At 38.5% G+C, this 13,252-nt stretch overlaps 1 protein-coding gene across 1 annotated transcript in view; it reads right to left on the bottom strand.

Moving 5' to 3' along the window:
• The window catches only part of LMO7 (LIM domain 7), a 130,416-nt gene that overhangs the window by 87,148 nt on the left and 30,016 nt on the right, over window positions 1–13,252 (bottom strand). Inside the window, exons 2-3 of the mRNA XM_082013629.1 lie at window positions 6,847–6,917; window positions 3,151–3,220 (exon numbers count right to left, since the gene is read on the bottom strand). Of these exons, the coding sequence (XP_081869755.1) occupies window positions 3,151–3,220; window positions 6,847–6,917 (141 nt within the window). The remainder of the gene's footprint in view (window positions 1–3,150; window positions 3,221–6,846; window positions 6,918–13,252) is intronic.

Below are 13,252 nucleotides of genomic sequence, written 5' to 3' on the forward strand. Positions count from 1 at the left end.
GAGTTTAATAATTATTTTTTTTGTTAAGTTTGCCTGGTACCGATTCAGCATTTTTTTGTTAACTGAACGCAGAGTTTCATTTCAGTATTTCATCATCAAAATACATGTATTTATTTATCCATTCCATCATTATACCTGAACCACTGCAATCCACACCCAAAATAGCTAGACAGCAGCATAATCAAGCTAAAGGTGAAAGCTAAGGCTTATTTTCAGTTGTCTAAAATGTAGTTGGAATTTAGGCGATCCTGCTAATATAGAGTCCCTACTAGATTTTATGAGAATTAAGGTGTCACAAAAGCAAATATGACATAACAAATTAACAATACATTTACTACACTAAAAAAAGCACCTCAGTTCCCTAACTCAATACAAAAAAAGGTTAGCACACAATATTCCATATAAAATAGAATGTTTCATTACTCATATAGGCTTTCACTTCCTATTTTACTCAAAAAAATCTGTTTTCAAAATAACCATAACATCAAAGAAACAATATAATGAAATCCTTCTGGAGATGCAACTGAAGATGCCTGTTGAACATTGTATTTCTTTACTGCTGAAAAAATCCTGCCAAGTATTTGAAGTGAACACAAAGCTTAAAAACAGACTTTTACAGAAGACAAATATATTAACTCCCTATAGAACAAAACCAAACCTGAAGAAATTCCTGGAGAGGAAGAAAGGAAAAGAAAAAAAAAGAAAAAACCCAAGGTAAACAAGATGTCTTTTAAAGCATTTGTTTTCTTCTGATAATCAAACTGCCACAAAACTGTCAAGAATACAGGGGTTTTGTTTCCTTTTAATCAGAAAAGCCAGGAGAGAAATGGATGCTAGTTGTAAAAATGATGAATGCATAAAATGTTTTGGAAATGGACTCGAGCACATGAGTGTAGAGGACCATGGAGAGGAGCTTTAGAAAAAATGTAATCTGAAAATCGTAAATTATGGCACCTGTTTATCCTTTAGAAAAAAATGCCATCTCGAAGTTAAAATTTCCATCTAGTTAAAAAAAAAAAGAAAAAAGTCTCCCTACCAATAGTAATTTCTAAAGCTCATAAAGGCCTGGTGGAGAGCAATTAATGGAAGACTGAGACACTGAAAACAGCAGAAGTGAGAGCCGAAGAATTATATATATGTAGCCACACAAAACACTATCTAGAAGCAGATTTGTGGGATAAGCAATTTATAAGCAATGAAAATATTTCCAGAATATGGCAAGCAAGCCTACCAGCTAATTCGTTAGCAAGCTCTTTCAATCTCTAAATCCTATGGTTCATCAGACACAGTATTCCAAGCCTGTCAAGTAACAATGCTTGCTTTTCTATAAATGCACAAAACCATCGTTTTTAGGTTGTTTTACATGCTGGGATAAAAGCTGGGCTCTTCAAAGCTGGTATAACTGTGCACATTCCTTCCAAGTCTGGGAAAATACATCTCCCCTCCCACTGTTGCCATCATAAGCACCATGTTCTGAAACCCTCCCATTATCGCCCTCATAATCATGATCTTCTGAAACTGAAATATTTATGTAAAACCTCTTCCATGGGTTAACACAAACCATCAGCTCTCTCAATGACTATCAAGTGGTATTTTAACAACAATACCACAGGATGATCTTGGTTTACGAGAATCATTCACCTTTCCTCCCCTTTCCTTTATTTTTGAAGACTTGTAGAAACTAGAAACAACTTGAAGTAACAATAATATACTACAAGGAAAACATAAACTCCACACCTAATGAATACTCTGAATTCTTCCATCTGGAACAAACAAAAAAAAAAGATGTAAAAACAAGAGTTCTTACAGTTATGGTTGAAGACTACACTGAAGTCACCACAAAAATGAAACCTAGCCTATGGTTTTCTGGCTTGGATCAACTGGCTACTTCAGAGGCCATTTAGGCAATCAAACTGCTGATAGAATAACTGTGCTGTCATCCCCAGAATGATCTTGGTTTCACTTGAATTCTTTTTTGGATGCCTCATGAGCAAAGAATGCGCAGCACTCGTTATTTGCAAGCCCAATACCCTGAACTTTTCTGGGACAAAAGCAACTAATACTTTCTACATTCATTTGATGTGGAAATACACATTCTCAGCTTGTGCAATATATGTAAGTTAACCCAATCTTATGATCTCCAGCTAACTACACTTATTCTCTAATGAGATACACGCTCATCCCATTCAAACATAAAAATGAAAGTATCTCAAGATGTTTTGCATTTGACTCCTATTAAGAAATCGAGTAACCTTCCCTAATGTTGTGATTGTGTGTTTAGCATAAAGTAGGATCTTCCATTTGTTACAGGAATCATGCATATGTCCCTGTTCACCTTGGGTCTTTTAAGATGAGACCAAAAGTTCTCATGACAGGACTAAATAGCCTAGATACCCTAGTGACATGAATAGCCAACAAGGCTTTCAAAGGAAAAAAATAATGAAGAAAAAATTCTTTTAATTTGTTCACCCACAAAAGGCTTCCTAATGCTAAATGGCTAAAAAATTTATCCTACAGTCTCTGGCCAGCAAATTTGCCAAATAACATACAGGAAACCTTTTAAATTTCCTATGAAAATGATTACATTTATCTCCCCCACTCTCCCCCCAACAACATGATTTACATCCAAAACATTGGCAAATCCCTCAAACTGAAGCCTGAAGAGACATCTTTGCATCAGAGTTATTTTAATGCAACCTAAGCTTTGCTGTGGGTGGAGAGCAGCAGATCTAAAAATACTCCAGTTACACAGAACATTTCCTAGTCTGCCCATTCCCTAATAAAGGGACATCTGAAGTGGCTTGTGAATATAAAATAGGATGGTGGCCTTTATTTAAAGACAAGTAACACTATATAGGTTAGTGCACAAGAGCCATCAGTGCTTGATACATCTGTGGATGATAAAGCTTCATCCAGTGACAAGCTGATTAAAGTTACAGATCCAAATCACAGAACAGGTAACCTTTGCTGTCTAAGACAACATACAAACAGTACAATTTTAAACAAAAATGGAAACGGAGCTAAAATCTTCGAACATTAGTAGGTTTTTGTAGCACAACCATGTAAGAACAACAGGTAAGGGAGCACTTATTAAAAATGAACAGGACTTGGCATTATACTGCAGATATTAGATTTGATGTCATTACTTACCAAGCCAGCTATTGGAGTTGACAGACGGTTGATCTTCTTAACGATGCCAGGTTTGATCTTGTTAATTAAACTAAAAAGAAGTCATATGATTTTCTGTTACATAATCAAATTTATTTAAGCATGAGCACTAATGCTTATCAAGAAATACTCTGCATACAGCCCTAACTTACACGACTTTAACCAAGTAAATGTGAACCTATTAACCGCACTCCAAATTTTTTAAAATCAGTTTTCCAAGCAGCGACAAGCACCAACTGATTGTAGAAGCAAAAATTGGAGAAGTCACACATCCCCCCCGCCGCCCCGCAAAAAAAAAAAGAAAAGATAAGATTGCTGAGAAAAGCAAAGTGAGGAAGAAAGAAGAAAAGAAAATGTGTATGCGTAGGCAGAAACAAATCTGTGTTTCTACTACATCAGTTGTGATGTTTATCAGGCTCAAATTTTGCATTTAAAGATTTTCTTCACATAGAAGTTTGATGCCAAAGAGGTCAAAAATATATCAGAACATTAATTTTCAGTGTGAAAGCACTGATGCTCCTGTAAGTGTAAGAAACCAACTCAGTTTTCATAATGCTATCAAGCCCACTATGATGTGCGCAACAATCATTTTTGCCATACAGAAGTTACATACGCAGCTCATTTTCAGTCTCAGCTCGAGGTGATTGTGCCTCATATCACTCTTACATTATACAAAATTCATAACTAAACTGAGAAGATAGGACAGACTAACGCATCGCTGTTGAATGCACAAGCCCAAATGCATACCCTGGCCTGCAGCGAGGATGAGGCACAGGATTCCTTGCACCTTTATACCCAGGTTTTCAGTCACAGAGGTAGGGAAATACTGTGGTTCACCAAATTACATGCTAGACCACAGGACTGACAGAAAACGGGGACCTCAGGACACCCTGCAGAATTCATCTGCCAATATAGCTTTGAAGATTTTGGACTTGCTCCCTCTTCTTGTTGTGGCTTGTTTGGCCATTTACCCCACAAACCATCAGCAAAGGTTTTGTGATCTGTCCACACCAATGCAGAGTCAGGACCTGGAGTTTAAAACTCTATGTGGGAAAAGGCATTTTTTGCTCAAGCAGCAAATGTATTTGGAAAATAAACACAGAGTTTACCTATACATACTGGAATGGAGGATAGATTTCTCAGTGCCTGCAGAAGAAATAATGGCTGCAGGTCCTGAGATTTTTCAGCTGCACTAAGCTATTTAGTACACAAAATGCATTTGATGACTTTTTTTTTTTTTTGTGGAAGAGTGATCTGTTGAGGTGGCATTCGAAAAGTTTGGGTTTCCCTGCCTTTTTTTTTTTTTAATCTTCCTAATGCATAATTTCTATTTGTCTTATTGTACTTCAGAACATGAAGTAGCATGGGATCAGGAAAACTTTAGTGCCTTTCTTCCTCTAATGTATACACAGGTGATCTTGTAAAACGTAAAAGGCTTTATTTTGCCAACTACTGCTCAGCCAGTCAACATGAGCGTTCGGTCATTAAGTAGGCCAAAGAAACCAACAGGACTGCTATAGGAATATGTCATGCAAGTATAGGTCTTATCTGCTATAGCTTAAGTCAAATATACCATCTCCAGTGGCAATACATCCATTACATCCAAATCAATCCAATACATCCACACATCCAAATCAAGGTGAATCAAGAAAATGGGCAATGTCGTGTCTAGTTTGTCTCAAATATTTAAGATCTTGCACTTACTGACTTTGGTGAAAACTGGACATCTGAAAACCTTTCCCATCTTGCTCTTTTATGTCTCTACAGAATTCTATGAAAAAAATCACTTCCTGTACTTCAAGTATGTCAAATTTAAAATTATTATACAGGAGGACAGCTCTATGATTTAATGCAACATAATGGGGCATCTTTTTCTTTAAAGAAAGTTGCGTGCCTCTTAAGGCAAGCTGCTCAGCTGAAGAAATTACAGGGTGTTTTTATTGCATATGGCTATTAATTACAGATAAATTTAACTGATTTGCATTTGGCAGATGGAGGCCCACATTCATTTGCCAAATAAGCGTCAACAATGAAGATATTAGAGGATTAAAATGTATCAGTAAACTGCTAATTCTTAAAGAAACTATTTAAAAGTTACAGCTGAATACAATACACACATCCCACTAAATACATACCTGAAGAAATACTATCTTCTTGTTAAAAGTATAAACTATTTTTATTACCACATTCAGTCTAGTTAACATTTGATTACCTAAGTAATGAAATGCAGCATCTACCTCTACAACATCATTCAGAATGAATCAACTCCCTCATATCACAAAGATAACTGCAGAAGCAACTAGCAAGATAGACTGGATGGGCAAAGGGTCCAAAGAGAAAAATAAAGGCAAGGACAGACAACGCAGTAATATTCACAGAAGGGAAAAAGCAGGAACATTGTCTTTTTGCATTTGCTTTGGTAATTTTTGATATATAGTTGAAAAACAAGATTCAGACAACTGAACATTTATAATATTTTCTGAAAGTTAGCTTGGCTGAACTGGTATAAAAGTGGCTCTGAGAGCTGAGATTTTTTTTTTTTTTTTTTTTTTTAAAGTGTCCCAGGTAGTTCTCTAACGAGATTTCTCTCACACTGGCATTCTAATGACATTTACAGCTGCCATTCCTCAAAATACTATGGGATTAGCACCACTTCCAGTCCTGGAAACCTGTTCCAGTAAGTACAAAACCAATTACAGTTATGTGGAAGAGACCTGACAAGTGGACATTTTACACCTCTGACTCAGGCTAGCAACGAAACCAGACAAGTCCCAGTATTGCCAAGCCTGTAACATATAAGCACAAGGAAGCTTTTTAGAGAGAGCACTCTAAAAAAAGCTGAGGTCAGAGTTTGTTATTTAAAGCAATAACTAAGTCAGTCCAGAAAGTACTGAAACCTGGACTGCATGTGCACATACATGACAACATATTTCTACATTATGCTGAGACCCAATCAATTTACTTTTATCATCCTAAAGTGTTTGTGTTTGGTTTTTTTTTTTAATTTTTATGAAGTATTCCAAGTGACATCCAGTACATTCTACATTATTGAGATACTCGGATACAATCATAAGACTAACTAACAGACACATGAAACCAAATGCCTGCCTGTTATCTTTAATCCACAGTTTTGTAGAGTTCACTTCTGAAATGTAGTACTTCTTAAAAGAAAAATTCTCTGAGTGTAAAGTTCTCTGGCAGGAATAGGTAGCTTTCAGGAGTTAGAGAGCAACCAGCACACAGAATTTACAATAATTTCTTACGTGTGGGTGGGGATGGAGGACAAAAACCCAAACCCAAACAGCAGCAGTGTGTATAGGGGTAACTTGAGTGCTTTGACCACAGCCACAGCCACACCACCTTGCACAAGCTGAAGAGAAAGCCCAGTGATACCATGAGCATTATAACAATAAACCCAATCAAATGGCCAGAGGATCAGCATGATCCTCACTGTAACACACAAAGAAGTGTGTAAAACAACACATGGAACATGTAGATCTAGAAACAGGATGTGTGAAAGCTGTTCTTCCTTCCCACAGAAAACAACAGGTATTAAAAAAAAAATTACTTATTATGAAATACTTTTTGTACTTCAAAAACAAAATTCAGAGACCAGCAAGGAAAGAGGCCAACCGATGTTAAGCTGAAGGGTTTTTATATAGCTAAGTCAATACTCACTCGCACAACAGGACTCCATTTTCTAGAGCTGCTCGAAAGTCTTTGCTTCCAAAGCTTTTCCCAGTAACTGCCTATAAAAATAAGAATTGAGAGTTAATTGGACACACATACAAAACAAGGATTACCAAGAGTATCTAAGAAATACTAAAAACAAAAACAAACCAACAAAAAAAACTTTGATTCAACACTTAGTTCATACTAACTATTATTTTCCTACGTTAATTTCAAAAGAACTAAGTATTTAAAAAACAATTCTTTATGCCTCAAAAGAAGTCAGATCCAACATCTTCAAGTAGTTTCCTCTAGTGTAAATCAATCTTCAGCTAAATCCTGTGGGAATACTTATTATTTTCTAAAGTAATACCAGCCACACTGAAAAGCATAAAATAAATTTCAAACAGAAGTGCAAAAGGGTGAACAAGCCTTTTATCTCCTACTTCATATTACAGCATGTATGCTCACGATATCTGGCACAAAGTATTTTAATAGTTTTTTTTTTTCCTGCCACTTGCACCTAAGGCAGTGTGAATAAAGAACCACTCCAGCAAGTCTGTATTACCATGTGCACATTAATTCCCATTATTTGGCAAGCCATAGGACTATACTAAGGGAACTACTTTTTATATTCAGAGTAAAAAGCAGGTACAAGAGCAATGTCTTATAAAAGACTTAAGATACCCAATGCCACAAGCACTGCCTACAGGTTTTCAGCAAAGTTATTTACCACACACATACACCAAAAAACCCCACACCACTTTGCCCCTGGCATTAACTCCCTCGATCTCAAACAAGACCATCCATGCAGCACCCTGCTCAAGTTTAAACTCACTCAGATTCTTCCTACTGGATCCACGCTTTGCCCGTGTCCGTTGAAGGGACCAAATTTGGCAGATTTATTCTAAAGACCCAGATTAGTAACCTACACACAAGTCAGAAAAGGAGTCAATATTCCTAAAACAGTCCAAAAGAGGGTTTTATCCCAGCTGGGTATAGAAATCAAACACTAGGAAGGGTACTTATTTGCGCTTAGAGGTCACCAGGTTCAGTCACCAGCTAATTACGAGCCTCCCTTTGGGGATCCTGACCATCCCCGATACTGCACAGGACTTCAGGCACACAATTAAACGTGCGGTGGAACCTGCGTGCATCCAGACCAAAGCTACTGACTGCCGCCGTAATTAAGCGTATTAGTGAAACAAATGAGCTGTGCTTGGTAAAAGAGCAAAGGAGAGGATGTAGCTCTTTAAGGATCTGTTACATTATCACCCTATTATTTTTTTCTAAATTGCAAAATGAGCATATACTAACACCAGAAACCCTACGACTTCAGTAATTAGTTTTAATGTAGGTTATCTTTTAATTCAAAAGTTGTAACTTCAGACTCCCTATTGGAGGACAAAATTAGATGTTACAAAAATCTTCCTTTGTGTTTAAGGGGTTTTTTTTCTATGCTTTAACAAATAGAGAGAAAGAACGATGACATACAAACTCAAAGTTAAGAAAAATTTCAAAATTCAGGGAAAGAAGAAAAAAAACCACAAACCCAACTTTTAAAAACAACAAAGGATTATAGTGATTCCCCTGGGAGAATTGCATTTTATACAATATTCCTGTAACAACAGGCTGTTCTTACAGAAGAGTAGATGTTGCATCTTAGCAATATAATTTCCAAGAATCACTTGAAAAACACAGCATCTGAAAACTATCTTTATCTCAAATTAAATATAGCCTTTTGCTTCCAAATTTGTATATTCAGTGATAATAATTTTGAGGAAACAAGCCAATGTAACGTAACAGCACTGAAAGTTTAAATATAAATATTTGTGTTCCCTAGGTAATAGGGAATATGGGTTATAAATTAAGCCCTTCATTCTGCAAGCTAGAAACTTGAAGTTTACATGTCATACAGGAGAACTGTACTGTAATAGGGGCTGTAGGACAGGGGTCTAGCCTTATGGTTGTGTTTCAAACTCTAATCAATTCTTAAGAGTCCAAAAGTTATTCTCATTAGGGAGTTGTCACTGACATCTACAGGACTACACAGTCCAAATGTTTGGTTTTATATAGACAGTTTACTGGTAAGTCATGCATGCAACAGATAGCGAGACGTTTCCTTCACGTAGAGTTGGGCCCATCCCAAATCTGCAATGGCTTGATATATCCACAACCACCTCCATGCTGAAATTCCTTAAAAAAAAAAAAAAAAAAAAAAAAATCCTAGAACTGCGGCATGTAGCCAAGATTGCTCCTCAAAAATTATTCTCAAGAAGTCAAGGAGCATATGGCACTGAAGACACGTTAAACTTCAGCATAGCCTCTCCAGAACACGAGTGCCATGCTGCAGTGCATAATCATGTTTTCATGGCACATCTTGTGGTCTTCCACAAAAAGCCCGAACACCTCAGTCTCCAAAATGGTGTGTAGAACATTTCTGATGCCACAAAGTCTTCAGGCACATGACCTCAGGTAACTAGAAGCCATCCTTGAACAACAAGAGAGTCTAACTTGAGTACAAGCTTGTAAATGCTACTAGTAGACTTGCAGACCTCTTAAAATTACATTAGAGGACACTACACCGGAAGCATTTTGACTAAATCATTTGTGCAGCCACTATGCCAATCAACACTGGTTTGATATACAGGATGGAGCTGTCAGACCGATCTTGTGACCCACAGATTTTGACAACTACGTGGTTTGCTGACATTAAAATAAAAGCGTCGATACTGCCAAGTGAGGTTTCATTAATATTGACTTTTAACGGATAACTAATAATTAAGTAATTAAGAGGTATTCTCAAGGAACAATTTAACACCAGTGGCTTGAAACTGAAACATTTTCCAAGTTGCACAACAACTTGAATTTGTTGATGTCATAAAAATAAGTACTCCATTTTAAACCCTGCTGTTGTACAGAGACAGAGGACTTTTCTCAGCACAGATTTTCATCTGGTTTATACCCACTGCAAGGCATCAAACTCAGCTGTAACTGTTACAGCCTACACAGGAACTAGGTATCACTAAAAAAATGGAAAGTCACAGACTGGTTAAGAGTTGCCTGGCTTTTAAGAACCTGAGTAAGACAAAATGAATCCCACCCTGAGATATTACATCTTCAAACAATGTCTATGATTTCTGAGTCACTGTTTATTCATTAAAACTGGTTATACTGGGTGTGGTAATCTTATGTAATAGGCATAATTGATTTTGGACAATTTTTCAACCACTTAGGCCATGTAAGCCACCAAATAATAAAGGAAATATCTTGCAAAAGTGATTTTTATCCATGTTTGAACAACATCTCTTTTCAAATTAAGTCTCTCTTCTCTCCTTCATTCAGCTGAATGTATTCTGCTTCTTTCTCTGCTTTTTTGATAGAGAGCAAGCAACGACATAATTAAAGGCTGTATCATAAAAATCACATTTAATTGCTGCTATAAAACAGTTTGATTTTGTTTTTGTAAGACAGCGTCCCCTAATACTTTGGTAACTTGCAATTGCCAGGTCCAAGCAATTTACTTCAAACAGTTATGCAAATTAAGTCTTTACTTAAATTTAGACATTTTTAAATTGCTTACACACACACAGAGGGTTAGTTTAATTTCAGGTTTGCTGTGACTCCTGTAAGAGGAGGCAAATCAAGAAGAAATAACCAAAGATCAACCATTCTGAAGATGGCATGACATCAAAATCATGATGGACTGAACAAAAAGCACATGGCACAGAAGAATACGCTAATTACGTGCCTCAGCATCGAAATTAACATTGAGTACATTTCTTTGGCTTGTCCTACTAGAGGCCCAATATAGCTGATCACAATAGGCCTTCTTTGCTATTCAAAGTTGAAAGATTTTTCAGTGTTAATAAAACAAATACTAAGGGAGTCCATGTCAAGTTGCTTCTATGTTTTTTCTGGCTTTAGCAGAAAGACAGCTCTACCACAGGACAGTAGGTGTTTTCAAGCGGGTTGGTTTCCCATACATACCACCAGAGCAACTCAAACTGCAAGGGACTGGCAGGTTTCTCAATTTAACTTTGCTGTGGTAGAAACACCAAAGCTAGGCTCTCCCCATCCAATGCAAGACTCACCACATACACAGGCATGCTGGCTAACTGAATCTCCATGACAAAAGTGTTAGCTGCTCAGAAACAAGGAGGCAGCGCTGCATCATGCCCAGCCTGCGACCTGAACCATGCCTTGCTGCAGAGGAGCCAGGTACTCACCATCCAGCTGGCTCTACAGTTCACGCTGGCTAGCCCTGCTCTCTGTATCTCATTTAGAGCTCTTCTGCCACCGCCCCATGTAGACTACAGCATCTCAAACTGTGGAAGGACCCCACGCGCCGATTTGAGAGAAACTGCTAACTGCACCAGCATGAAGTGTGCAGCTCCTTGACATAGGGTTGTAGGTTAGGGATGGAAGACCCAAGAAAGATTCTGAACCATGCATGACAGCAACAGCCTTAATGCAGGCTCATGCAAGGATCTCATGGGGCAAGGAATTAATTAAACCACAACCTCAAGGATGCTACACTGATTTATGAACTTCAGGTCCCCAGCTCAGCCTGCAGCAAGAGAGCCAAGTTCATCATGCTGCAGAGAGGACTGCTCATGTGCTGTCGGGAACTGGGACAACAATACAAATCTGATGCTGCGGTACCATCCCCACTACAGAATTTCAGCTACGCCTGCCAGTTTCTGTCACAGCACCTGCCTCAGCGGATCATCTCACACACACATCAGTGTCTGAATTACTACCTTCATAATGGCCTTTCTTCCCCCTACCTCAGCTACCAAAAATCTGGATCAGACTACACGGCAAATGGCTCTAGCCTTACATAATCCCAGCATTACACATCTCTGTTTACAGCACTCGTTTGGCTCGAGCCGCCCTCGTCCAATACATCACTCCAGGATGGTACTGTTACTGTAAGATGCACAAGAAGATATACAGGCTACACTCACAACCAACAAGCAAGCATCAAGCAACTCCCAATGCTCTGGCACCTGTACAGTTTGGCAGGACCTGGAAGTAGATTCATAACACATTTTTATACGGTATTTCGAGACCACTGCATTTTATATACAGTTGTCAGTAACACGTTCTACCTCAGCTCGACAGATTTTATCTCTTAGGGTCTGTCACGAGGGACAAGTAACATCAAAAAATAGAAAAGTAACACAGAAGTAGTAGGGATTTTTCCCCTCTCCTGCGTTCCTGTAGGAACCGGTGGTTCTTCTGGACTGCGACAATGAGTAGCTGCTTTCTGGGACGCTTCAGATGTGCTACTTGAAGTCCTGCTTCCCCCTTTCATGGCTATTTGTAGTCCTATTTAAATGCCATGCAGGATAGGAGCTTGTCCTTGAGAGGCGTACATGGTAGCTGTCAAAACTGCTGCCATTATGCTATGAAGTAAGGAGCTTGTCGTGTTTGGCCTTTGCAGACTTCTTGTCCAGTTTTCTCCTCCCCACTGGTTCTTCCTCTCTGAATTTCTTTTAAAATACAAAAAAAACCCCTAACATTACAATAGTTTGTGCCAGTAGTCAATTGATTTATCCAAATCCCTCCCAAAAGGCAGATGGTAGAAACCATATTCTGAGGGTTGCTGCACACAATCTTGAACACACAAGTGGCAAAATCAGCCATTTGGGTAGAAAGCCTTCGGCATTGCAGCAAACAGCCTGACCACAGCCATTACTAGATTTCTCAAGGTCAAGCAGTAGAAAAGAGTGGCTCATTTTTAAGGCAAGCAGTATCTGTCTCCCCGACTTTTGGGCCCTGGGAAGATGTACAGAGAGAGTGGGCATTCATATTTTACACCGATGGGAGAACACTGTTGGCTTCTCACCTCTGGTAGCAGGAGGGACACCAGGTCCAAAGCAGCCAAGGTCATAGGGAGAACTGTGCTGCTTTTTTCCCTTCCGATCAGAATTTAATTCATGGTCCAACAAACTCCCGAGAGGTCAACAAGCACTCAAGAAGCTGGTACCCACAGAGTCAGTACCCAGTCATCTGTCCAGCAATGACCTTGTGACACTGCACAGCCAAACAACTTCACAGGCGTCAAGAACAAGGCCTGGATTTCTACAAAAGGAAGTTCCTCATTTCAAGTCCTCACTCCTCATTGCTAAAATCCATGACAGACATGACTCCACTGAGGAAGAGAGCTAGGGTGGCTGAAAATCAGAATAAAAACATTTACCAAGAAATCTGCTATATAATCTAACTGCACAGCAAAAGTAAGGTGGCTAAAGGAGATGAATATTTTTGCCATTGATCATTTACGCTGGACCATGTGAATGTTCCCCTTTATATCCATAACACCAATGTTTTTCAGCTGGAATAATTCCCACTCTATTGCTCAATGCAAAGCTGTATTCTTCCGTTAAACCCCATACCCCAAATCCCT

This window comes from Phaethon aethereus (genome assembly GCF_964289735.1).
Source record: "Phaethon aethereus genome assembly, chromosome: 1".
Classification (NCBI taxonomy): domain Eukaryota; kingdom Metazoa; phylum Chordata; class Aves; order Phaethontiformes; family Phaethontidae; genus Phaethon; species Phaethon aethereus.